Genomic DNA, 27,224 nt, shown 5'->3' with positions numbered 1-27,224 from the left:
TTTTTCTTCTCCCATGATTGTTTCTCCCTCATGATTTTCTCTTTCCTGTTTTGTGTTTCCTTTCCTTGTGTTGGTCGTTTGTTTGTTTGTTTGTTTGTTGTGTATGCGTGCGCGTGTGTGCTGCTGTCTGCGCTGTCTTCTGCGTTGTCTTCTGCGTTGTCTTCTGCGTGGTGGGGGGCTGTGAGCAGAAGCTCTGGTGGTGCAGAAGAGTGGCAGCAGCAGTGTGCTAGCAGAGGGGAAGCCTGAGTCCTGTGGTAAGATGTTCTTGCTGGAATGGCTGGTGTGACAGCTGCAGCTCTACATGCCTCAGACCCTGGTGTGAGATTGCCACTAGGTGTTTGTTTTAAACAGATTAACAGCAATAGATTATACAGATCATAATCTTCGGCTGCATGGGGAGAGTTGGGCTCAGAATCAGTGCCAAGTGATCAACTCAACTTGAGTACATCAACACATGAAGTACCCTGCTTTGTAAACACAATTTGTATTGAGGAAAAATCTGAATTTATGGAGACATGTCACGTATATATATTTTTACCATTGAATTATTTGTATGATTATTTTAATCTATGAAATGAGCAACAATGTTTACCATTTGTACAGTGGCTACTAGTGCATGTTTTAGTGAGTGTATCAGACCTCAGCAGATGTGCATAGTACTAGTTAACAGAATTTGGATGACCAGAATGCATTTCCACAGTTTACTTTTCCACTACTTGGCCCAATCGTATTATGTATGTAAAGTTTTGAATTACAATTAGTGATCTCTTAAACTCAATTGAGATCACACAGGATATATTTGCATAATAACAGGGACTTATTGATGCTTAAAAGAAAACCGAGCTCCCACTGGACTTGTTTTCCGAATCTACGTTAGCGGGGTCATTATGGCGCCTCCTCATCCCGGTGGTGTGAGGGGAGCAGAGTCCTGTTCAAATGCTTTCTGCTGCTTATTACATCATCTGGGGCGCTATTGTTGGCCACAATGTACCAGATTCAGACAATTTTATTGATCCCAAAAAGGGTAATTCATTTGCAGCTTACTCAGTCCATACATGCAACCATAAAAACTCACTGACAAAGTAGTTTGGCCATATGTCAAGCAACAGATCAACAGATCATAGTTCGATACAGCGAAAACTGTGGGAGTAGAGACAAACAAGTTATAGGTAGAAATAAGTTATTGTGCATACGAAATTACAAAATGTCACAGTCATTTAAAGCACCCACTGTCAGCGTTTAGAGGCCTGATGGCAGAAGGAATAAAGGACTTAGAGTCGGGATTTGTTCTCCTCAGGGGCGCATTATTACGGTGGCCTGGGGGCGTCACAGTAAACTCACTGGACACAACATGGTCAGATTAGCTGTTAAATGACCTCACATGCAGTGAATTGACAAAACAAATTCTTAAGGCAGCTGCCAGTTTCTGCTGATGACAGTCTAGTCTCTGTTTAGGTCACAGTACATCAAGATAATCCATCACTCCCATAGTCAGAATGCTCCCATGCTCTTTTTCTTCTCCATTGTGTCTATTCTGACACCAAATTAGAACTGAATAAATCCACCCATAAGAAATATTTGAACATTTGAGGCTCCGATTTTTAGATTTAATATAAAACTATTTGGACTTTGGTTCGCTTCATTCCAATGACTTTGGTTCCTTCTTGGTGTGATTGTGGTGCTAAAGGTACTCTGATTACAGATCAGTTAAGCCTCTGAATAATACATTAGCTACAATGGATTGACCTGATCAGTGGTCATGTCAGCACTCCCACTCCTCATGGTTTACAAATACCACCCAAAGATCTCCCAAAATACTGTTAATCACAGAAACCAGGAAAAAGATCAACATCTAGAGGCAAATTCACACCAGCTCTTTAACCCATATGGCTTCATCGGCTTCCTTGACACTCTCGCCCTCTCTCCCTTTCCCTTCCCCCTGCTCCCTCAGTACTACCTAACCCTCTCTCCACCCTCCCCCCCCCCCCCGGCCTGGGGCTTTTGGCTCCCTCAGCCTCGCTCCATATATTAGCTGCCGGTCCATCTACTCTCCAACCCCCACCCCAACCTTATCGATCGACTCACCTCTCTTGTTGACGCTGCACTGACCAGGAAACCTCAGACGCAACAAGAAAGCTGTCAAGGGTCACCTCCCTCGGTCTGATCACTCATAAACAGCTTTTATAGAGATGTTTTAAGAGCCTGCTACTATTAGAAAATCTGCTTACATCTCGTTTGAATAACATCACGCTACATTTAGCTTTCTATTTGAGCATTTTACTTCTTTTTTTTTTTTTGCATTGTATTTTCTTTTGCTCGTACTTTCCTGTCAGTCAAAGTCAATGTCAGCCAACCATGAGATGAAGTCGTATCTCTTGTAGCCATGCTAATGAAACAGCGCTTGAAGAACCTGAAACATAACGTTCCTCCTTCTGACCCGTGAGACAACAATAAAAAATGTCTGAGGCGTCAGATCGGTTTCAGATATCGCCTCATACAGAAGGCGGGGTAGGATTTATTTTTTTCTGTGTAGTCAACAAACTTCATTGACAGTATAAAATGTATTATTATTATGTCCGAAATATTTAAATTAACGCTTAAGATGTTTTCCGGACAACAAGCTTTCTTTACTGTACACACTCGTTATCCTCACAACAGAGTCCTGGGCTACAGCTGATTGGTTATCTGTATGTTCAAGGTTAGCTTTTTTTCCAAGTTTGTCTCAAAGTGATACTCGTATGCATTGAAAGTCCTACTGCTCATTCTTCTTGACGATGCCAACTGCAGACATCTCCCCTCAATTTCAGCAAGACTAACAATATCTTTAAGGTCAGTTTGGACAGGAGGAACAAATACAAAAAAAAGTATCTATTAGCATCTGAAACCCAACGTACCTTAACTCTTAAAAAAAAAAAAAGAGAGAGAGAGCGATGTTCCTAACTTTTATCTCCTGCAAAATGTGATTATTTTCCCGTCACTGCAAGTTTCAAGTCAGTTAAAGTCATATTCTTACGATGACCACAGGTGGTTAGGCTCAGTTTTCTTTATTTTTGGAATGTTTGTTGCTGACTTCATCCAGTTAAGTAAACGTCCCTCAGTGACTTCCTGATCCTTTTGAAGACACTGTTATGTCTCTCTGTCCCGTCTGTCTCACTTGCAGGTCTGGTCCAGCGATGTGTAATCATCCAGAAAGATGAAAATGGCTTTGGGCTCACTGTCAGTGGTGACAACCCAGTGTTTGTGCAGCTTGTCAAAGAAGGTAAGGATGAGTCTCACACTTAAAAGGCAGAAGAAAATAATTTAATTACAATGACAACTTCTGGTCTGAGCCTCCGTAATCGAGACGCGAGCTCCTTTTCAAATGCGCCAACTTCAAACTGTCGCAGCAGTTTGCTCAGAGCTCACATATGAGCGGTAATGAGGACTCGGCAGCAACCATCACCACTCTTGACGCTCCACGTAGACGAGTGACGCCGTTCACTGTACGCTGTATTTCCTCCTCAACAATTTCACTGTAGCTGCAGCAGCTTGTTTTTTTTTGTTTTTTATCTAGGTCTATTTTAAAGAGGGGACTTTAACAGGATGGTTCTGTGGTCCCAAGTAACCTCTGACTGCCTGAATAGGATGATGTAGGGTCTTCTCAGGTCACAGAAAACCCTACGTCCTCTGTATACAAACAGAGAGAGACGGACGAGGAAGGAACTGATCGAGTCATCACTGCTGCCCAGTGTTTAACTATCCATGTTCGGCTTCCCATTTGTGCTTTTGTTACTGACTCAATACAAAGAGCAAGCTACTAGGTTTCCTCTGAATAATTTATACAGCGTCTTTTCAACCGAGAAGCAAACAAAACGTGTCTGTGCTATCTCGCTACAGTTTTCTCATGTAGCCCGCTGTGGGGAAATTAACCGTTTTAAACTCCAGTTTAATACCAGCTGATCAGACCTGGTGGTGTCCTTCGTTCAGTGACACCAGTTAAAATGGCGACGCTAATGCAAACCTGAAGACACTAGCTCTGTGTTTTTGGTTTTCAAAATACTTGAGCTGTACGCTGCTGACTATAGAGTCAGACGTGGCTCCCGTAATAACCTGTCTCGTGCCTAAATCCCTTTGTTTGGGGTGGAGCTGTGAAACAGGTCCTTCTTGTAATATAACCACTATTATGGTCTTTGAAAATAGTCCCTTTGCCACATCTGGTCTGTCAAGGCTATATGGTGTGTTCATTATGCAGAAATATCAACAACTGCACCAGGAAGCCAAATGTCTTTTGTGTTTTCCCTCATTTCCCTCCATTTATTTCATTCCTCCATCTTGTTTTATTTCTCTTTTGCCTCCTGTGTTGCTTTAATGCTCTTTTTTTCTCCGTGTTTGCCAGATGGGGCTGCAATGCGGGCAGGTGTTCAAACTGGAGACAGGATCATCAAGGTATTGTGTTCCTCTGCCTCCATGTCTTTAAACAGCTAATGTCACTGTTTCCTACTTCAAGGCCAATACAGAGGCTGTAGGCTGCCACCTTCTGGTCAGTCAGTATTTCTACTCTTTCTACACTGTCTAGAAATAAACTGTTGTAAAGCTGGGCCAATAACTAAGAATGGGAGGTTTTGGACTTTTATATTTTGTCTTTTTAGTTCTCACCATAGTGCTCTTGCTGTCTTCCAGGTTAACGGGACCCTTGTTACACATTCTAATCACATAGAAGTGGTGAAACTGATCAAATGTAAGTTCCTCTCTCTGGATGTTTAGCAAAAATCACATTTAACAAAATAAACCTTCAAATTAAACTGACAAATCCCTTTTTTTTTTTTCTTTTTTTTTTTTTTATTCCAGCGGGCTCCTATGTGGCCCTCACAGTATTGGGGCGCCCTCCGGGGCTCGCCCAGATTCCTCTGCCCGAAGCAGAGCACGAGATGTTGGGCGTTAGTATATCCTCTCCAAACTCTCCAGCAGCAGAGCGCCCCTACAGTCCTCAGGACCGTTTCTCCTCTCCACATTCACCATGGGTACTAAAGACAGCAGTTTCTTCTATTGCCCCCTTTCTTCTTCTTGCATCCACTGTCCACAAACTTTCTTCTTAATCCGCCCTCCTCATCATCTCAGGGATTTTCCCTCAGGTTATCGGGTTATTTCTCTGCTACTTCTAAATGTGCCGTTATTTATGTTGTGGCTTTTCTATAGCTTATCCCTACAAATCAACTAGTATTCTGAAATATTTTTTAAAATGTATCCGGATCATGTGCTTTAATGTTTTTCACCTGTAGTCTAAAGCACAATTCCAGATGCTTTAAAACTTCCCTTTTTGTTTCTCCCCACAGGATGAGAACAGCAGTGTCTGCAACCAGAAGGCTGACATCTTGCAAAGGATGATCTCAAAAGAGCAGCAGGAGCTGCAGGTTAGCATAACAGTCACTGTCACTGACTGTCCTCTCGTGTAATACTGCTTCCCTTGTAGGTTTTGACAGTAGCAACGTGATTTCCTTCCCTTATCGCACAGTTATGTATTTCTAAACCCTAATTAAAAGGATCATCATTCATCGCTGTAGCAAGCTTGGTGCTACCAGGGTCTCTCCTGGACACAGATGACACGCTCAGCTGTACATTCAGGTGTAAAATGCTTTTATTTGCCCGGCCCATACACCATGCACTCGTGTAACCACTTCCTCTCCTGGTCCTCCTTCTCCCTGCTCCCTTTATAGGGGAGAGCTCATTAGTCCACATCCAGTTCAGCTGTGCTCATCAGTCCGTATTCGGCTCAGCTGTGCTCATTACACCTGCCCGGCACTGTTCTCTGAACCACTCTTCCCACTCTCTACCCCCTGCAGCTGGGCTAACCACACCCCGCCACCACAATCGCTCTTTGAATACCAGAGTTTACATATGACATGTTTTACTGGCCTGAAACTGCAGTTTGTGTTCTTGTTTTGATCTCTCCTCTTTTGCTTTCCAGGTCATGAAGGAGGAGTACAGCAGGAACCCCTCCCCCAAACTACTGAAAGACATCCAGGAAGCTAAAAAACACATTCCTCAGCTGCCGGGTCAGCTCTTCAAGGCCGCTGGGACAACACAGGTACAAACTAACAGAGTGTAGGAACACTTGTGTACCAGCAAGATCCAAGCAATCTTTGTATGATTTTGTGTGGTGCTTTTAGAGATCGTTCCAGTCCAACATTAATCCTAATCTTATCAGAGGATTAGGCTTTCTCTGTGGGAAGCCACTCTTTTGTGTCTGTGTATCAGCTTATTTTATACATATAACATGCTGAGCCTTGTGTTATTTATATATATATATATATATATATTAACATATTAGTTTGGTGTATGTGAATAATTAAATCATTTTATTTGATAAAATGACACCCTCGAAATCCTCACAAATACATATATTCATTAATTCATGCAGGGTGACCCGGTAGCCATTAGCGGTTTGATTCCCGACCAACGGGACCCTTAGCGCACATCATTTTACAGCCATATTTCCCCACATTTCTAATGTCTACACTGTGCTATCAGCATGAAGGCAAAAATGCCCCCCCAAAAAGACCAAAACATCACCAATGTCGCTGGTTAGTTTGTTCATAGCCCGTGTAAATGTTTGAACACGTGTCATGATAAGAGTTTTTGAATATTGCTTGTGGTTCATAATTATGAACAAAGCGTGTTTGCATGAATCCTCAGGAGGCTGTTCCAGGTGGTGATGCAGATGATGGTAGCATGTTTGAGACAGAGCGCACAACTCTCCCTAAAGGAGACAACAGTACAGACCTGTCCTGGAGCAGCACTCCTGTAAGTTCTCACATGTCTAACAACATAGTCTAAAAATCCCTCCTAACGTCTTGTTGAACTTTGAATCCAAGACTCGGTAAGCTGTAGGAAAATAGATTTATCACATGCTAAATGAATTGAATCTTTTGATCTAGAAAACCTAGTTCAAGCACTATACATGTATGCATTGACTCTGCATTCAAATGACTGTTGGTCATCTCTAAAAAATGAAGGAAAGGCATCATGTGGCCACAGTTCAGTTTCATACATATTCTTTTGTAAAATAGAGAGTGATTGAGAAATGTATCTTTTCTTCCATCCCACCTTCAGATATCTCGCATATTCGGGGTCGGATCTCCAGAGAGTCTGTGTCCAAGAGACTCATCCTGCCCCAGCCCAAAGAGCACACCCAGGAACAGCTTCAACTCCTGCCACTCCCCAGAGACAGAGGACACCACTGACCTGGTAGCTATACTCTTTTGCCGTGGACAAAGTCTCTTCGGAATATTGATTTATTCCCTTCCTTTGCTATTGTACGCAGATATTTTGTGCAAGTATATGCCAGGTCTGGGGGGGGTTATAATTGTCCAAATGAGGGAAGTAATTTCACAATATATCAATACCTTTTCTCCAGGACTCTCTGTCTCCAACCACAGTCAGCAGTCCCTCCTCTTCTCGCCTTGTCTCGCAAATCATTGGAGCTGAAGATGACTATTTTGATTCAGACCAGGAGCAGGTATTTTTCCACATGGAATTGTTAACATCTGTGGCATTCATGATCTCATTGAACCCAGTCCGGCGCACATTTTCCAACTTACTCGTGTCAGATAAAGGTCGAGTTGAACTGTTGTACTGATCGTGTGTTTCAGACAAATGGCCAGTGTAACAGCTTTAACAGTATTGAGCAGCTCAAGTCTCGCCCCGCCCACCTCGCAGCCTTTCTGCATCATGTCATCTCTCAGTTCGACCCTGCTCCTGTGGTGAGACTTTCTGCCTTCACACCTCGTTGAACATGTTTTCTGTACTTAATTTCCTGTTTTTTTTCACAGACTCTTAATAGTTCCGTTTTTCATGAATCCTAATATTGTCCTATCAGCTGTGCTACCTCTATGCTGACCTCTACAAGCAGACCAACTCCAAAGAGACCAGACGGGTGTTCATGGACCTCCACACCTTCTTCATTGATCGGGGAGCAGTACGTCTTAAGTTTTTGTCCCCTGTAGTAAAATAAACTATAAGAACACTATAGTTCAGACTTATGTGTTATTCATTTGTCTGTTTTACATGACTCAACTGCATTGCTGTGCACCAGATCCTCCACAAAGCCAAATCTAAAATATGCCAATGCCTTTATTCATAATCTTCACTCACATTGATACATTTTATATCATTTGAAAGTGTTTTGCTGGACTTAAGTTCATTCAATCTTTTTTTCCAATCTGTTTTTAAACTCTAAAACTGTTTAATTTTGGTTTCAGAATTTAAAAGTTGCTGTTCCTGAATCGGTCTCTTCTGACCTCGGTAAGGATTATATCCTAAACATTTTTTTATTGTATTGTGAAGCACCTTGTATTGCATTTTACATTTAACCAAGGTGTTAAAGAATCCAATGTTCTGATAGGCCAGATGGAAAGTATTGCTTACCTTTAATAGCACCTATTTAGTGTGCACATGCCACAACCAACTAATACTTGATATTAAGTCTTTGATTGTGTGTGTGTGTGTGTGTGTGTGTGTGTGTGTGTGTGTTTCAGACCGGCGGCGGACAGAACTGATCCCAGAAGAAATAAACAGACAACATGTTCAAACACTGCAGGACTCTCTGCTTCCTGACATTCAGAAGAACCTTGAGGATTTCAGGTAAACTTGGCAAATCTGAATTCTTTTGTGATGTGGTGCTTTCAAACTGTTATTTTTTTTCCCGCATGATGCAAATATAAATATCCTGCCCTAGTATCCACTGTGTAGTCGTTTCTTTCTGCGTCACTATGGATCTGATCACAGTACACTTCCTACCTGGTGTGTTGGTACATGTAGGCAGAAGCGCAGCATGGGCCTCACAGTGGCTGAAGTAGAGCTGGCCAGACTGGACCAAGAGAGAATCAGAGACCGAGTCACTCTGGAGCGAGAACGCTCGTATGCTGAAAACATCATCACCAAGATAGAAGATATCCTGTAAGTAGCAGATGCACATGCAGTCACACGTAGACACATAGGCTGTTTGGATACACAGATACTCGTAATCGAATGTTTCTAATTATCAATATTTCCACAGGTTAACTACTCAGACCACAGAGGAAGAGAAATGGTAAGAAAACGTATGTTGTGGAGCATCAGGTTGACTGATATGAAGAGCATCTCTTAAAGCATATGAAGGAGGTTGCTTGGGGCTTCAACAGCTCCCGTGGCCCCTCGAACCGTCGGTGTCTTCCTTCCATTTCCCGTCTGTAATGTGTCTCACAATTATCGAAAACTTGTTGAGTCATGGCTTATTATATTGACCTTTTGACTCCCTTGAATTGATCACGAAAAACAATCTTGTGCTAAATGAATAATATGTCATTGGTAGTCATTCTTCATCTTCAAAGTGTAGTCTTTGATTTTTCCAACAACATATTGGTGTCACCCAAGCCCCGATCTGCATCCCCCACAGTTTACAAATTAAGCACTCGGGCAATCTCTTAAAGAAAACATGTAATTTATGCAGCATGTTTATATTAAATAATTCAAAAGTGATACTGATTGAAACAGTCTTGTTTGAAATGCCATATGGCTGCAGCACAGCCCAGATGGTTTGTGTGGAAATTGTGTGAGAACGACTGGTGTAACATATGGTGCAAGTCACAATATGGATACTTGTTCTCTTCAAATTTCAGCATTGTCTTGTTAGTTATAAATCAGAGAGCATTCAAACTCAGATGTTGTCCCTTTTGTTTTCATTCAGCACTACAATGCAGTATGTGATCTATACATACATGAAGCAACTTGGTGTGAGGGTCAAGGAACCCCGCAGTCTGGAGTCCAAGCGGGTTCGGATCAGCTTTCTTCCCAAGATTAAGGTTTATACACTTCCTGCACCACCAGCGTTCTTCCTCTCCCCTTCATCGCCTGCATGACAATTTGTCTTCCCCTTTGTTTTTGATGAACCCCAGAAAAGCATCAAGACGGAGAAGGAGGGAGAAGAGAAAGTGAAAAAACCCAGATTTCCTAGTATCCTTGGACCTCAGCGTCGGCCCAGTCGTATCGAAGCAGCGTCAGGTGAGTTTGCAGTTTTACATAAACAGAAATTGCGGCAGTGCGTCTGAAGCCTTTTAAAGATGTAACGCCACTTCTGTCTGTGTTCAGTGGGTAAAGCGCTGGACGGTCGCCCCCGGCCTCAGAAGCAGTTGTCTCAGCCTACACTGGGGGCAAGTGACCACATGGATGCTGGTCGTCTAAGAGGCAGCCAATCAAGCGAGGGCTCCGAGCTCACACACTCCATGTCTGTCAACATGTCATCTCCAAATAGCGCCCCCTACAGCTCTGAAACAAGCCGGGATGCTGACAGTGGTGAGCTTCTTAATGACAGAATTAGACTAGAAATAGACAGAGAAGGTGAAGGCTTCTAACAAGTTTACCCGTCTGTCAGGTGGGACCCCGACCTCAGGCCCCTCCAGGCTGAGTGACGGCCTTCAGTCGGACCCTCTGGATGGGTTGCCGTACCCTGCTTCGCACTTTGACCTTTGCAGCCTGGACCAACTGCAAGAGGATGACCGAGAAAGCGACAGGTGCAGTGACAATCAGATTTACAGCTAACACTTGTGCTTCCCGACATAAAAATGTTTTTCATCTCTGATTTCTCTGTTGACATTTTTGTAGAGCTCACGAGGGAACACCAAAGGCCATAAGAAGGTGAGGACACTTGATCTGAAATCTGAAAATCCATCTAAAATGATATGCAGTGAGTGAGTTTGAGTGCTCGTATGAAAGTCTGACTTTCATTCTCGCCCCTAGGCTTGACGGACTGGGTGCCGCTGATGTACAGAGTGAGGACGACCAGGGGACAGACTCTGAGCACGATCCGCCAAACTGGCAGCAGCTGGTGGGTCGAGAGGTCCTCGCGGGTCTCAGGCCTCACGAAATCAAGAGACAGGAAGTTATCAATGGTGAGGTCAATGTAAAATCCACTGAAGCAACATTTATATTTCAGATTAAAACCCGGTTCTCCCTCGTTGTGCTTACAAATACCGTTCCAGAATATAGTGACTAGCGAAAGAGTGATATATGCAGCAGAGTATTTGCTGGGATCCAACCCAAGTTGGTGTCAAATGTGAATAATGCTGAGGTGTGCAAATCCTACACCATTTTGAATTAACATCCTGAACTATGTCTGCAGAGCTGTTTTACACGGAGCGTGCGCATGTGCGGATGCTGAGGGTGTTGGACCACATTTTCTACCAGAAGCTCTCCAAAGAGGCCATCCTGCCGCCTGCTGACATCAAAAACATCTTCACCAACCTGGAAGAGATTCTACAGCTGCATGGTAAACGCACGCAAACACGCGCATCCTAAAACCTGTCAGAAATTCTCATCCATGCGCGGCTGCTCTTCAACCATTAAGGCGCAGCAAACACCACTAAAATACGGTTGTGTGAATTAAGATCAAGTTTAGAGTAAAGCTAAACTACAGCCAAAAAAAAAGAGCCTCACGTTGTCATGTCGCATTCTTCATCTTTTGTTATCTTACGCACGCAAACACGCACGTGCTGACTGCCTATTGGTGCCTCCCCTTCGAATTTCAGTTTCAATACTGGAGCAAATGGCAGCCGTTCGGAAGAGAAACGAGTCTTCAGTAATTGATCTGATAGGAGACGACTTGCTCTCCTGGGTGAGTACGATTTTCAGGACAAAATTGTATCCCTTCTTTCTAACAATTTCTTGTATTGAATAAATTTCAGGATGACTGATGTGGTTGGGAAAAAAATAACATTGTGCACAAAGAAATTGAACTGTTGCCCGGAATTGCTTCATAACGAGAAAAAGGGTTGAGGTTGGCATGAGATTGCTTCTCTCGGCCTCGATTCTGTTATTTTTTTGACATTTTATATGCGCATGAAAACGGTTAAATAGAGTTTATATATGACAGAGACGGGATTATTGGCATTTTTCTGTCGTTTAACATGAAATCCCACACCTAGAACAAACATGGCTCTTCCCGTTACTGAGGAAGAGCATCCGCCTTCCTCAGTAACGGGAACATTTATCACAGTGAAAGCAAGAAAGAGAAACGGAAGCTCGGTCCCCAGTAAATGGTTATGTCGGATAATGCCCTAGATTTGTCTTGACATCTCCGCATCGCGATATCATGCGGGATGTATTTGATGTGAGGTAGCCACGTATCAGCTGTCAGCCTTGTCTGACATCTCTCTGTGGGGGATAAATAGGGTAAACGGTCCCCCGAGGGACTGAGCGTTGATCTAGTCGACATTGAAACTGAAGCCGTCTCGAGGATGCAAGCCCGGCCCCCTTCTGGGAGACGGCGACTCATTGTAGTAGTTGGATACGAGGTATTTTCACGGCAACTAACCCCTAACCCAGATCAACTGTGTCCCATCTCTGCTCCGGTCCTGCCTCTGGTTGGGCGCTTACAGTTCAGCGGTGGAGAGGAAGAGAAGATCAAGCAGGCGGTGGGGACGTTCTGCAGTAACCAGCCTTTTGCTTTGGAGATCATCAAGACCAAGCAGAAGAAGGACTCCAGGTTCACTTCATTCATCCAGGTACTCGCACTATGCTCATGACCTGCAGAAAAGGTGTTCACCAGAAGGACGTGTTTCGGCTTAGAAAATGTCTGGCGAGCGACTGGACTGAATGCCGAGAATGTGCCGCACCAAAGGGTTAAAACTGTGGATATGTGGATATGTCAACTAAATCGAAAGCCAAGCTACAGTCACTGCAGCTCAGTCAACGCTGATAATTAGTAAAAGATACACTTGAAGTGTTTTGTGATTGTGTTCGTGCACCCAACTTGTTTTTTTTTTTGTTGTTGTTGCTTCGCAGGAGGCAGAGAGTAACAGACTGTGTCGACGGCTGCAGCTTAAGGACATCATTCCTGTAGAGATGCTGCGGCTCACCAAGTACCCCCTGCTACTAGACAACATTGTCAAGTACACAGGTGCTGTAGTGTTGCGTTACCCATCAGAGCTTTTTCAACCACATTTGGCAGTGTTGTAATCATCGTACGCGCGCAGCCTGATCAAAGACGGTGCGCGTTGTCTTTTGTGGCTAATGATTGAATGAATTGAAAATGTGAGACGTTGTCACTCAATGCTAAAACAATAGCTGCAACCAGCAGTCGTTTTCATTTTTGATTAGTCTACCAATTATTTTCTTGATTGTTTGTTTTATTAAATGTCAAAAGATTGACTAATCAAAGATCTATTTGGGGGAAGAAAAAAAACAACAACGCAGTTTCATCCTCGCTATTATGCCCATTCTCTTTAAAAATGCAGTTTCAGACTCTACGGACTATGTGATATTTTTGTTCATATCTGCAGTCACAGTGACAGGATAGATGTTTAAATGTCAGCACCAGTACAAGCATAAAATATATCTGGTCTGATTATCTGAGCGGAAATTAATTCTTTGCTGCAACTCCTCTGCATATGACCTTCTTTACTAGAGTTCAATAATTTATCCAGCTTTTCTCTCTTGTGGTCCTCAAATCAATTAGATCCTCCAAGGCAGTTCATTTAGTATGGAAATTAATTTACTCATGTTGCAAGTAACCATGGAAACGCGTAAAAAAAAGTAATTGTATCTAATTTGCATCTAATCGTCTGAAAGCAATATAATACAATAGATCAAATGGAAATTAACTCTCCAGTTATAATAAAAGTGTATCAAACACAGTCTCAAGCAGGGCTGTGTGTGGCTCCGTGCCAAATATTAGTGAATTATTGGAGAGATCATCATTTCAACGGTTCTGGAGTGGTATGGCACATTTTCGGAAATGTCGCAGCCATTATTTGGTCCATCATTTTAGTCTTGGCTGGGGTTCGAGTCTCACGCTGAGAAAATGCACTAACGATAAAGTATAACCAGCTATTATGGGACCATAATGCCCCCCCCCACCCCACCCGCCCCTCCCTCTCCCCCTGCTTTATCATCATTTCTGTGAACAATGGTGTGTTAATGGACAGAGGAAATATCAATTTGTCGGACAGCCCCCTGCAGAACTAAGGAATCCTTACCGCTTGATGTCCTAATATCTTTTCAGACAATGCAGTGGAGAAGGACAAAGTCAAGCAGGCCGCAGACTGCTGCAGAAAGATCCTCTGTCACGTCAACCAGGCGGTGAAGGAATCTGAGGACAAACAGGTGCGAATTATTTTTTTTTATTTATTTCTTTTACGAAATCTCCTTTCCATTTTATGCCGTCCCTGACATTTCCTCTTACTCCCTTTAGTCTCATCCTAAGTCCTTCTTTTCTTTTCTTTTCTTTTCTTTTCTCCTGCTCTGCCACAATTTATTTTTTTCCACTACTTTCTCTGCTCCCCAGGCGGTGGCTTCTTCTTAAAGAGTGCTTATACTCTTTTTTTTTTATTTTTTATTTTTTCTGACTCTGTTTCTCCTCTCCCTTCTCCTAGAGGTTGGAGGACTATCAGAGAAGATTGGACCTCTCTTCTCTAAAGCAGACAGACAACCCCGTGATCCTGGAGCTAAAGGTGAGTTATCTGCACAACCCTTTAAGCTTCAGTTAGAGCGCACTGACTTGTTGTACACGCACATATTATGTTTGGATTGTCTGCGCCATGAAAAAAAAAAAAAGCAGCACTATGTGGAAATGACTCCGTGGACCAGTGGCTAGTAGTTAAAAGCTCTTGTTTGAATGTATTTTTCTCGTTCCATATCCACCAGAACCTGGATCTAACCAAGAAAACAATGGTGCACGAAGGTCCGCTGTCATGGAAAGTGAACAAGGACAAAACTATTGGTGTGTAAAGAGTGCTTTTGTGAGAATTTTGTATTTGTTGTATTATTGATGCATAACTCGTGCAGCACAGTAACTCCGGTCGACCCGCTGCCAGTGTTTGACGATCAAGACGTGTCCGATTTGTTTTCAGAGTTGTACACACTCCTCCTGGAGGACATCCTGGTTCTGCTACAGAAACAAGATGAGCGTCTGATCCTGAAGTGTCACAGCAAAAACCTGGCCGGCACTGCGGATACCAAACAGAACTTCAGCCCCATCATCAAACTCAACACTGTGCTGGTGCGCTCTGTGGCTACAGGTCAGTTAGCACGCAACCTCCAGCGGCATGAGGTTTCCATTCTTTTGAATTGCCAAATCCATAACCTAAGGATTCAGTATCAGGAAATCTGTGGCTCCAGGCATAGAGGGCAGAATAATATCGATTAATCTCCCGCCAAACCTTCTGTTCACCTTCTCTCCCGCCAGACAACAAGTCCTTCTTCGTTCTTTCCATGTCAGACAACGGACCGCAGATCTATGAGCTAATGGCCCCCACAGTCTCAGACCAGAGAACGTGAGACCAAATGCCCTTTGATTGATTCATTGAATTTGTATTGCTCCAGTTGTTAAATGGGCTAATAACTCTTTTTTTTGTTTTTTGTTTTGTACCCCCCCTCCGCCTATTGCACAAGGTGGCAGCGTCTAATTACCCAGAGAGCCGATGCCATGAAAGTGAAGCCCCACAGCGTCATACCGTTACCTCAGACCGAGTGGGTTGCTTTACAGTTTGTATAATTGGATCAGATCTGATGGTTCTCAGGTTTTGAGCTCGTCACTAACATAAGGTTCTGCTTGTGCGCCAGTGGTGAGAGAGACGGTGTGGAGATCATCACGGCAGGTGTTTCCAGGTTGAGTAGAGACCCGGACCGCACATCCACCGGCAGCGCCCAGTCCACAGGTAACTGCAGTGACTACTTAGACATCGCTCCTTAGTCAACTGTGGAGATAATCCTTCTCCAATTATACCTCCACTGATAACTGTAATTATACCTTCTTAGATAAAGAGAGCAGTCCAGCCTCGAGAAGTGCGATGCCGAGTTCCCTGCCGGGTAGTAATCCATTTGAGGGAGTCAAGGCAGAGGAGGAAGAGGAGGAGGAGGAGGAGGAAGGCTTTGTGGACCCGGAGCTTCCTTACCAAGTGGCTGAGGATGGCAGAGGAGGAGACTCGTTTAACATGTTTCCCTCCAGGGCCGACGAAGCGCTGAAAACATGTAGGCACACAGAGCCGACGCATGGAAACACGAGCTACATAAGCAGTAAATTAAGCAACTGCACTCGGTTATTGTGCGGAAATTTAAAGTTAATTGTCCCTCACCTGTCCCCCAGTGGCAGCGTTAAAGCAGGTGTTGGTGACCCAGCTGATGTCCCAGGAGGCAGCAGAGCAAAGCAAGCGCTCCACGGGTGCCCGTCTCCTCAGGACCACCTCTCTGCGGACCCCCATAGACAGCCGCGCACGGGTGATGGTCCACAACGGGTCAGAGAAGAGCAGCTCCCGGACAGAGGACCTGACTCAGGACCTGGGCTCTGGGGACACCGGCTTCTTTGACTCACCTGAAGATTATGGTGAGCCTTGGCAGTTAATACAGTTGATTTAGCCATCGAGCGGTCCACTGCCGGTTTAACAACACCAACTCGATGCCTTCTTTTGATTCTCAGCAGGATATCTAGTCCTGGAGGGTTACGGTGGCCCCGGGGAGAGCAGCACAGACGACGACATCTTGGCATCAACCACAGGGAAGCAGCTGAGCACCTCACAAGGCTGCGCTGCCGACTCTGGCATCAATTTGAGATTTTCTTCAACATCCCACGCCGGCAGCCTCTCCTCTTTCAGCAGACAGGTCCTGTCTCACCTCAGAAATCTTCAGGCCAACCTCAACTATCTGAAGGTACCTCAAACATTTCTTCCTTCTGAGCTCCTGAACACACACGTAATGATAGTGTGAAGTAAACACACACACACAGTGGTCATTTTCATTGCGTGATCTGACCGTGGATTGTTTTCCCCCCCCGCAGGACGTTGAGGCCAAGTACAATAATTTAATACGCCAAAGGCCAGAGAGGCCAGCAGCAGACACGGATGGAAACAAAGGTACCTCATCTCATGTTCAGCGTCAACACATGAATCTCTGGTTCTTGGTATATGAATGACTTCGCGTCTGTCCTTCTTCTGATCCTACTTATCCATTTCTTTCCTCAGATAAGAGATAGTGGAAGTCCGTGCCGCAGCTTTTGGCTCTGGTCCCAAAGAGGAAGTACCGACTCGTAGTCTGTCCCTACTTCTTGTGTCCTGGACTTTCTGGACGTCCCATAAGCTTGTCCTCTCACTGCTGAGCCCTCTTTTTTTTTTTTTTTTCCATCGCCCACGGTCGCCACAGAGAATGAGAGACTTTGAGTGTGAGCAAACGTTTGAAGGGAGGAGTCATCTTTGTGATGCAGCGCCCCACCCCACCGTCCCCCACCCCCTCCTCAGCACAAGGCAATCAGGGAAGCGGGATTGCCCCAAGAAACCTCCCCCACCTCCCTCCTCTACCATTTAACACCCATTTTCCCCCCTGATCTCCCTGCAAGAAAGAGAACTTATACCAAAATGTACAAAGATGTGTGTTTAGAATATATATATATGAAACACAAAACAAGAAAAGGAAAATTTTAAGATAATGTATTAAGATTTTTTTTATCCCAAGATGTATTTATTTTCTTTCTTTTCTTTTCATTTTTTTTTTTTTTTTTTTTTTAACGTGTTTTCCCCACATTGCTTGCATGCTTTTGGCCATGGTGTTACCGTTTTGGCCGCTTATCCTGCTTCAGTCACACAGGGTTGGTGTGAGCGTTGAGTGCACGCCAGCATACAAGCACCTGAGCGTACCTTGACGAACGGCAGGACTATATTCAGACTGATAGAGGCCAGAGTTGCACTGGTGATGGATAGATCCCGTTGTGTTTAAAAAAAAAAAACCTCTCGAAATGTGTTCAAGTCTAGAATTTCAGATGCATTCTAGGTGTGGTGATAACTAGAATGAAGAGTCTGCAGGCTCTGATCTGGTCCTGTTGCATTTCTGTGCTGACTCCTTCGTCCTCCTCCTCCTCCTCCTCACTGTGAGGGGTATTTTGCCTCTCGTCTGTTCCTCTTCTCCTTTTCCGTGTGATTCTCCCCCTTCTTTTCCCTTGTGAGCATGTATGGCTGTCATTCCTCTCCTCTTCCTTCGCAGCCCCGTGGCTTCCATGCTTATTTATCCCCCTTCCTACACTCTGTATGTCATGCTTCCTCATCTGCCTCTGGGAGTCTTGCCCTGTCCTCTTCCCCACCCCCACCCCCCACCCCTCTTCTACATGGAGCGGTCATGCTCTCTCTGTGTCAGCTCCTGACAGATATGCTGCTTCTTTCTGTCGGCGATGCTGATCTGACATGCCTGATATTCTAATAATGTCATGAAGTTCAACATATACTGTACAATGATCAAGTTGAAAGGTTATGCATAACTTTACGAAATAAACGGTGCCATGACACATTCAAAAAGGTAAACTCAGCATGTTTTTTTTTTTTTTTCTTTCTTTCTTTAGGTGTGCACTGGGATTTGGCATGTGACTAATTATTTTGAATCTCATGAAACGATTTTAAATTACACATTGCCTGGCTGTTACACTGATGAAACATTTTACTTCTATAGCACGTATTGAATGTCAGTTTCAGTAATGGAGAAATGATTGAAGGCTTGTTTTTTCACTTAAAACGTGATGAGGAAGATCAAGGACACCACAGCATTAGTTATGATGGATAAGCCAGCCACCTTTAAAAAAAAAAAAAAAAAAAAGGTTGCCTACCCTTGAATTTTTACTCCCCCTGTTGCTAAATTTCAGCCATTTTTCATCACGGTGACAAATAAATGTACATTTACGCTATTTATCTATAAACTTTAAATGGCAATGACACCAGATTGTAACTTTATCCCATCACCCCATTTTTATGTGCCTGGAACTGTAGCTCCTGTTGAAAAGGGTCAGTGATATTTGTCATTATGTTTAAACCTTCCATGTCTACTGGTCATAATGTAACTGTTGTACATGTGCTATCCTGTGTTTACATATAGCAGAAAGCATAAATCTGTAAGATGTCTATGTTCTTGTCATATTCCCTTTTGATGAGGTCAAAAAGGTCGTCTCCAGACATCATGTATGTTGTGTAACGTGATTCTCCATTCCAATTTATTCTCTTCTATTACAATTACTTCTTGCTGGTTGGTGTCATAGGTGCTAATTCAATCATTTAATGTACAATAACTGAATTACCCAGCTGGACCTAATGCTTTTTCAAAATCCTTTCTTTTTTTTTTTCCAGTAGCAAATGTCATCTCAAGGCACTTAACACAGTAAGGTTGTTACAGTAAAACCTTGCAACATTATGGAGAGAAACCCAGCTGTTCAACAATCCATAATGAGTAACGCCTGGAAGGAAAAAGCTCCCTTTTAACAGGAAGTAACCTCCGACACCTGGAAGAAAAAAAAACTCCCTTTTAACAGGAAGTAACCTCCGATGCCTGGAAGAAAAAAAAAACCTCCCTTTTAACAGGAAGTAACCTCCTACATCTGGAAGAAAAAAAGCTCCCTTTTAACAGGAAGTAACCTCTGACACCTGGAAGAAAAAAAAACTCCCTTTTAACAGGAAGTAACCTCAAACACCTGGAAGGAAAAAAACTCAGTTTTAGCAGGAAGTAACCTCTGACACCTGGAAGAAAAAAAACCTCCCTTTTAACAGGAAGTAACCTCCTGCATCTGTAAGAAAAAAAACTCCCTTTTAACAGGAAGTAACCTCTGACACCTGGAAGAAAAAAAAAACTCCCCTTTAACAGGAAGTAACCTCCTACATCTGGAAGAAAAAAAACTCCCTTTTAACAGGAAGTAACCTCTGACACCTGGAAGAAAAAAAACTCCCTTTTAACAGGAAGTAACCTCCTACACCTGGAAGAAAAAAAAAACTCCCTTTTAACAGGAAGTGACCTCTGACACCTGGAAGAAAAAAAACTCCCTTTTAACAGGAAGTAACCTCTGACACCTGGAAGAAAAAAAAACCTCCCTTTTAACAGGAAGTAACCTCTGACACCTGGAAGAAAAAAAAACCTCCCTTTTAACAGGAAGTAACCTCCTGCATCTGTAAGAAAAAAAAACTCCCCTTTAACAGGAAGTAACCTCCTACATCTGGAAGAAAAAAAGCTCCCTTTTAACAGGAAGTAACTTCTGACACCTGGAAGAAAAAAAGCTCCCTTTTAACAGGAAGTAACCTCCTACACCTGGAAGAAAAAAACAACTCCCTTTTAACAGGAAGTAACCTCTGACACCTGGAAGAAAAAAACCTCCCTTTTAACAGGAAGTAACCTCTGACACCTGGAAGGAAAACACCTCCATTTTAACAGGAAGTAACCGCCGACACCTGGAAGGAAAAAAACCTCCTTTTTAACAGGGAAAAAAAAACCTTTCAACTCATAAAGGGAAAACCTGTTTAACAAGAAGAAACCTCCGGCAGAAGCAGTGGGTAAGAGAAGAGCAAAGAGAGAAAAGAACAGCATAGAGATACAACAAATGGTAAACATTGCGTTGGTCAGATCAAAATAATGCAACACTGAAGCCAGAGACACCCGCAGAAAACTACTGGCTTTTATTTAAACATGCCATGAACTACGTTTGTCTGGAAACTACAGCAGGGCCACGCCATGTAACTGAAATGTCTGCTGCTTACCGAGTGACAAAGGTACACCATCAGACAAAAAGGCCGTGACTTCCTGTGTCATCTCAAAATAAAAGCCTCATCGTTTTTTTTAGACGAAGCCCCACCCCAAGACACTCGGGTTTGACCCTTGACCTCCGCCGTCGACCAACTCTTGTTTGCTTCTCCGGGAGCAACGAGAAACACAGAAACAAGCGACGCCACCGTTTGAACCCAAGAGGCGAATGTAAGTAATATTCGCTCTCCTGAAACTGTTTCTGTTCTCCTTCACTACGAGGAAAATATCTCTCTTCCTACTTGGCTAACTGCGAAGTGCTCCACACTTTTCTTACCAGCCGGCTAGCTGTGAGCTGCTGACTTTGCGTTGACAGGTAGGAGTCGTGACTGCCATGAAAACGCAGCAAATGTTGATTATAAAGTCAAACGTATACACTTTAAAATCTTACAATCCCTATACAAACGCTACTTAATTCATGGACCTTCAGTCATTCCTCGAAAAGAAATACAGTTACTACCTTAGTAAAATGTTAAATACATTAATTGTTATGACTGAATGTGTCTTTTGGGGGGGGTTAATGTAAAAGAGTTTGCAGATTTGGGATTTGGGAACTGCTATGTTATTGTGTAATATTTTTGTACCTTGCAGTTTAAAGACCCATCTTTACCCAGTGAATAATGTGTTGCATGCATATCTTTGGAACTTTTTTTTTACTGTTACAGTGTTTGGACACTGTGGTATTGCTGCTTTTATTTAAGGAAAGGCTTTGCACACTTGTTTTTAATATGGTTTCCGAGGTGGCTTTTTGTGCCTAATTGAATTTTCTGGTTTGTCCAATGCAATAGTGAATGTCTTTTGAGTCATTGTTTTTTTTTTTTTTTTAAAGGCAATTCTAGTTTGCCAATTTAATGTTAAAATCGTCAAATTGGATTTGAGAGTAATTTCAAATCAGTCTCATAGCAAAGGGAGAATGGTACAATTTGGTTGAATCATTTAAAACTCCAGTTCCATTAAATTATGCTGTGTAAGTGGATGAGCTTCAGTAGCTGTTCAATAAGACCGAAAAGTAATGAGAGGCTTTGCAGTGTGTTGTCCTGTACAAGGGTGCAGGGCTGGAGACTCGGACACCTGAAAGATCAACGCTTCTACGCGAGTAACTAAAAATAAATGACGCATGAAATGTGAAGGATCTTTCCACCTGAAACAACTTCGAAATAGAAAACGAGCTTGAAAATTGGGACAGCTTGGACATTTTACTTTCATCCTTTTAGTCAAAATGTCAAGAATTTCTCTTTGACCTTAAACGAATGAAATGGTTTTTTTTGGTGGACATTTGGCAGCAGTAAATGTCAGGGGCGGTGAGCGGTTCTAAAGAAACCATCGGTGAGGTTTGATCGAGGCCACTTGAGAAAGTGATGTTTATTACCAGCAGATGGCAAACTTCCACCATTAAACTTTGTGTGGAGAAGACCCACCCTAAAAACCTGCAGTGACATCAGTGTTTTAAATAACCCAGGATGCCTATTGATTTTCCAGATATATTGGACTCCCGCGTTTGACAAATAAATGGCCTGAGAAATGTATCCCGTTGGCCTCCGTAATTAGACAAAGCTGTGTTCGCGAGGACGCCACCGGGGATAGTGCAGCGTTTAATGTGACTTGGTCCTGGTTTACTGCTACCTGTGGTGGTGTTATTTGGCAGTGATTTTTCCACAGTGTGTCTGCGTGCAAAGCAGGAAGAAGCGTCGGTCTGAATGACACGCTGCCTCTTTTTCCCTCGCCGTCACCCTGACTCTCGGCGTGCTGCAGTGAAACAAGAGTGGAGGGAGAAGAGCGAGGGGATATGTTATGAGCAAACAATGAGAAGCCAGTCAGGGTATAAATGGGGGAGGGGGGGATAGTCGAAAGGGAGGGGAAAAAGCTGAGGAATTAAAAGTAATAGAAAGGAAGTGGCAAAGGGCAGCGCGTTATCAAGACGCAGGGAGGATGAAGAGAGGGCAGGGGAGGGGAGGGGAGGGTAACTGATTGTCTCGTTTCTCCACGTGCACCCGTCATCGAGCTAATTGGAGTGACAAAGACAAAGAGGAGAGAGGCGTCAGTCACATCAGAGCCTTTCGGGAGGGCAAGTTCATGTCGGGCTCCGACGAGACGAGCCTTTCTCCTCATCCCCCTCAGCGGTGCAAGAGTCCTGTGAGTCACGCAGGGAAATGAAGCGCTGGCCTTTTTGAGGACTTCCACAATTGGTCCTGTGTACAACTGAAAGCAAAGACCTGCGTTGTTGTTTTTTTTTTATTTTCACCCACCAGAGGCCTTTCAAGTTGTGTCATCCTTTAAATATAGTATGAACCCATAACAGAAAACAGTCACCCACGTGTTTTCTGTTGTTGATTTGCATACATTTTGGATACATCTTCAAGGCTGAAAATCAAGTTGAGGATTTGATGTGTTTACCTGATGCTCTGTTACACAAAGAACAGTTTTGGATGATTATAGTGGAGCGCATCATTACGGTTGTTGCCATGGGGCTTAATTCTAAGATAAGGATGCTTGACTAAATAACTCGCCTGTGACGGGGAAAAAAAAAAAAAAAGAATATTTTCTTTAGAAAGGGGACCTTGTCATCCACTTCTCCACAAATAGCTTCACAATAATCAAACTCCGAACAACTAAAATCAAGTACCTCATGAACGCCCACACGTGCACATATACACGTGCATGTTTCCAAAAGAGTTTTTCATCAATATGCTAATGCCTCAACGAGTGCATCTATTACCATGTTGATGTTTCAGGTGTTATGTTCATCCTACACAGCCGTAGACTATTACCCCGTTTTTGCTGCTGCGTGACCGGTTGCTGTAGCTGGTGTTGTCACATAGCGACTTCTCCGGTGTCACTATCCACGATAACACTTCACTCGGTAAATCATGCAGAGAAGGGGCCTCCTCCCCCTATTGTATCTGCTTAATTTGACAGATCTGGTGAAGTATGCCGATCATCAGTATTCATCTGCGTGGTTGCGGCAGGATGCACACCTGCAGCATCCTGGGCTGCTCTTCTCACTGGTATGCAGTCATATGCCAGTACGAAGATCGTGCGAGGTCAAACTTAAGCTCAGTAAACAAATAATGACTTGTATTCATTTCTTGTGCGTAGCTTTTCCAGCAGAGCCGCAGCGGGGTTGTTTCTCTGTGCAATATATCACTGTCCACTTGCGTTGTGCTCATCAAAGACTATTGTGTTTCAAACTGTGGAGGAAATAATGTGGACAGCTTTTAAAAAGTTAGTTGGATTAAAAATGATCATCCATTCATATTGTGATTTATGGCTGTGGCTATTCTCTCTTTTTTTTTTTCTTTTGGAGCGGAGAAAAGGAAGCTGTTGGTAGCTGCTTGTCAAACCAAAAAAAAAAAAAATCTGTGGTTTCCTTCACTTCCGTAAGGTTTGAAAAAAATAGTTTTTTTTTACTCTAAATATTTCCATTTATGACATTCGAGTACACCAATCAAGTATTTACACCAAAACCATGAGCTTCTGTAAATGATCAAAAGTCTGTTTATCATCAGAGTGTACTGCCAAATGCATGCTGTACTCAATCAAAGACATTTGATGTTTTCTTGTGGAAAAAGTCTCCTCAATTATAACCTGTTTCCTAAACGGGCGCCCCCTGTCCTTACAAGATCGATTTTCATGGTGCACTTCTCCCCCTCTATTGAGCAGAAGCCAATATCAGATGAATTGGACCGTAGATCAATGTGTTCTCCACAGTCTGGCTAATCCATAGCCTACCTGGAGTAATCACTGTCCCAACCACAACACTGAGCCAGGCGACACATGGAGAAGATGAGTTAGGCCAATGCTGAGAGACAAATGAACTGACTACTTTAAATGGGAGAAATATGCAAAAAGGAATGTGCTACCGAAAGAGCACAGATTTGTGTGTGCCAAACAAACAAAAAACGATACCTGAACCTATTCATCGGATGCTGCTGTGGGACACTTTTTAATCAACTTGTCCAATAATGAAGAGGCACCTGTGGCTTGGCTTGGCGTTAACCCTGTCTAATTACCACACCGCACTTTGATGGAATATCTGGGCGAAAAGCTTCAGGCAGGCCAGCTGGCGTTGGGCTCCCCGGTTCAGTCTGCTGTGAAAGAGAAACCACAGAGAGACGCACAGGCGTCGAGCTGTTGAGCTGTGACCTGGGACCACGCCCGGGCTTAAAGTACCTCGGAGCCACAGCAGAAATCGATGGCACTGTTGGCAGGCATGCTCCAGCTGATTTTGGTAACCAGCGCTGGCAAAGCACACACCGCGGCTGCTTCTGTCCTGCCAGGCTTGTTGGGTGATAGAGTGGATGTTTTTGTGTCGAGTAACATGCAAACAGAGAAGAGAAGTGTTTTTTTCTTCTTTTTTTTAGGGGAGGGGGGGGGGGGGTCAGATATGAAGATGAAGATATTTCAAACTGAAGTGGGTCGATAGACACTGACAGATTAAGTAAATAACCTTGATTCTGTCGTTACTATGGCAACTGTCAAAGGTGGTCAATATTAGGCAGCAAGTTTATAGTTGTTGCTGGAAGTTGTAAACAGGGAAACTGGCCAGGCGTAAGGATTTGAGCGACTTTGACGAGGGCCAAACTGTGATGGCTAGACGACTGGGTCAGAGCTTTTTCAAAACAGCGGTATGCAGCGGTTTGAACCTACAGAAAGTGCTCCGAGGAAGGACAACCGGAGAACCAGTGACAGGGTGATGGGAACCCAAGACCCATCGATGCACGTGGCGATTGAGGGCTGGCAGGTGTAGTTTAAACCCATAGAAGAATTGCTGAAGAACAAACTGCTGAAAACCTTAATGCTGGCTGTGATAGAAAGGTGTGAACCCTCAATGCAATCGGGGAGGAAGGCTAGTCGGTGGAGGCAGCATGATGCTCTGGTTAATGTTCTGCTTGGAAACTTTAGGTCCTGGCATTCACGTGTGGGTTATATTGACAAGTACCACCAACATAAACGTTGTTAAAGACCACATATACCCTTTTCATGGCAGTGGTATCCCCTGATGACCTGGCCTCTTTAAGCAACATAATGCGCCCTGCTGCACTGCAACATTTGTTGAGGAATTGTTTGAAGAACATCAACTCCTTGTGGAGACTTGGCCTCTTAAGATCCCAATCCGATTAAGCATCTGTGGGACATGTTGGAAAAAGTCTGATCAATGGAGACCCCATCTCACATCTGGGAGAACTTGAAGGATCTGCTGCTAACTTCTTGATGTCTGATACCACAGACCACCTTCAGAGGTTCTGTGGAGTCCAGGCCTCAATGGGTCACAGCTGTTTTGTTGGTACGAGGGGCATCAACACAATATTAGAAAGGTGGTTGCAATGTCGTGGCTAATCGGTGGTATGGCTGGGGTCAGCTGCTCTGTATGATGGACCCTCAGTTTCAGTATGTGACAGCAATGAGTGGAGCCTGCTGCACTCCTGCTGGTGCTGGATTTGGTTGAGAGGAGCAATTGATTAGTTATTTATCATCCTCAAGTCGTGGCTGCCAAAATCAAAACCCATAAGCTGGAGAGTGAAACAGAACAGAACACAGTAGAATACATTTCACCAACTAAAGGCATAATATAATATTTATTTACCTGGATAAGAGGACTGATATGGCTGTCGTGTCTGTATGGTTAATATGTGGCGGAGGATAGCAGCTGATTAGCTCTGACTGACATGTTCATCTGAATAATAAAAAAATGTCAAACTATTCCTTTAAAATATAAATGAGAAAGTAATCACTTGCATGGTAGTTAGTGGAGTGATAGAAGAGTAACCTGGACAGTCTAGGCTTTAAGGGCTCCGATCATAATCAGCCGATACTATAGCTCTCAAAAGTTTGATCGGCAGAAAGGCAGATCAGAGGATGCCAATGACAGGATGAAAAACTTTCTGAGTGCAGCTAAAATGGCTTCAGTGGTCTGGCAGCACATCCAGGTGTCTGAAAAAGTTTTTATTTTTCTTATCAATAAAAAAAAAAAAAAGTGTAAAGAAAGATATTTCCCAGACAATGAGAAGAGGAACAAAAGGTCTGCCAGCGACGCTTGTAATTACAAAGAAAAATGCATTGATGCCTAAGAAGAAGGTTTTTAGAGGTATGACTAATATGAATGATCTCTATCCAACCTCTCTGAAAAATGTCTGTCCATTAAGCAGAGGCTGCTGGTTTAAGACTTGTCTCGAAGAGTGAGCGTGGAATATGTTGCACATGTTGCCTGCCAATAAAAAAACATTTGTCAATTAATGCTTCTTTTTAAACGACACTACACGATGAATAAAAAGTCACATATATACCTTGTGATCGGTGATCGGTATTGGTAGAAAGAAAAAAAATCCTGATCGGCGCACCCTTAATAGGCTACTATTAATATATACTATATTTGTGACTTTGGAGTGACTGATATCTTTTAGTCGCCAGTGGCACCTTGTATAACCACCAAGAAACATTTTTAAGCCCCTGCTGGTGTCCTCAAGTGATTAAAAAGCATATACCTAGAACTGTAAGCTTACATAATTGTTGCATAAATCTCACAGTACTGAAAGTGGCATCCCCTCTTTTTTTAATTTTGTAGAGTACAGTCCAATTCATGACTCACTAAAATGTGAGTCATCCAGGAGTCATGAGTGCTATTTTCTTTGTATGGAGCGTACATAGCTTCCTTAATTGTGTCATCAGTCTTAGTGAGCATG

The 27,224-nt window shown here is 43.3% G+C and overlaps 1 protein-coding gene across 3 annotated transcripts in view; it reads left to right on the top strand.

Annotated features, from left to right (window-relative positions):
* The window catches only part of arhgef12a (Rho guanine nucleotide exchange factor (GEF) 12a), a 35,659-nt gene extending 16,673 nt beyond the window's left edge, over positions 1–18,986 (top strand). Inside the window, exons 4-41 of one of the 3 annotated variants that reach the window (XM_069148050.1) lie at positions 189–254; positions 3,161–3,259; positions 4,376–4,425; positions 4,660–4,717; positions 4,828–5,000; positions 5,313–5,390; positions 5,945–6,064; positions 6,673–6,780; positions 7,090–7,224; positions 7,394–7,495; positions 7,629–7,739; positions 7,856–7,954; positions 8,238–8,280; positions 8,514–8,619; positions 8,797–8,934; positions 9,035–9,067; positions 9,704–9,818; positions 9,912–10,017; positions 10,105–10,308; positions 10,388–10,526; positions 10,618–10,650; positions 10,753–10,904; positions 11,135–11,281; positions 11,541–11,626; positions 12,390–12,515; positions 12,796–12,910; positions 14,015–14,115; positions 14,385–14,462; positions 14,656–14,731; positions 14,862–15,029; positions 15,197–15,284; positions 15,403–15,480; positions 15,574–15,668; positions 15,769–15,981; positions 16,097–16,333; positions 16,430–16,656; positions 16,784–16,859; positions 16,968–18,986. In XM_069148050.1, the coding sequence (XP_069004151.1) occupies positions 189–254; positions 3,161–3,259; positions 4,376–4,425; positions 4,660–4,717; positions 4,828–5,000; positions 5,313–5,390; positions 5,945–6,064; positions 6,673–6,780; positions 7,090–7,224; positions 7,394–7,495; positions 7,629–7,739; positions 7,856–7,954; positions 8,238–8,280; positions 8,514–8,619; positions 8,797–8,934; positions 9,035–9,067; positions 9,704–9,818; positions 9,912–10,017; positions 10,105–10,308; positions 10,388–10,526; positions 10,618–10,650; positions 10,753–10,904; positions 11,135–11,281; positions 11,541–11,626; positions 12,390–12,515; positions 12,796–12,910; positions 14,015–14,115; positions 14,385–14,462; positions 14,656–14,731; positions 14,862–15,029; positions 15,197–15,284; positions 15,403–15,480; positions 15,574–15,668; positions 15,769–15,981; positions 16,097–16,333; positions 16,430–16,656; positions 16,784–16,859; positions 16,968–16,978 (4,190 nt within the window). In that variant the 3' untranslated portion in view covers positions 16,979–18,986. Of the gene's footprint in view, positions 1–188; positions 255–3,160; positions 3,260–4,375; positions 4,426–4,659; positions 4,718–4,827; positions 5,001–5,312; positions 5,391–5,944; positions 6,065–6,672; positions 6,781–7,089; positions 7,225–7,393; positions 7,496–7,628; positions 7,740–7,855; positions 7,955–8,237; positions 8,281–8,513; positions 8,620–8,796; positions 8,935–9,034; positions 9,068–9,703; positions 9,819–9,911; positions 10,018–10,104; positions 10,309–10,387; positions 10,527–10,617; positions 10,651–10,752; positions 10,905–11,134; positions 11,282–11,540; positions 11,627–12,389; positions 12,516–12,795; positions 12,911–14,014; positions 14,116–14,384; positions 14,463–14,655; positions 14,732–14,861; positions 15,030–15,196; positions 15,285–15,402; positions 15,481–15,573; positions 15,669–15,768; positions 15,982–16,096; positions 16,334–16,426; positions 16,657–16,783; positions 16,860–16,967 lie in introns of all 3 variants that reach the window. The other 2 variants (XM_069148049.1, XM_069148051.1) reach the window with 2 other exon arrangements.
* The last annotated feature ends 8,238 nt before the right edge of the window (positions 18,987–27,224 follow it).

Source organism: Embiotoca jacksoni, unplaced genomic scaffold (assembly GCF_022577435.1).
Source record: "Embiotoca jacksoni isolate LCO1_2020_lvr unplaced genomic scaffold, fEmbJac1.0.p SCAF_14, whole genome shotgun sequence".
NCBI classification, from domain to species: Eukaryota; Metazoa; Chordata; class Actinopteri; family Embiotocidae; genus Embiotoca; species Embiotoca jacksoni.
The sequence above is the reverse complement of the archived record's forward strand: the minus strand, read 5'-3'. Positions and strand labels throughout refer to the sequence as shown.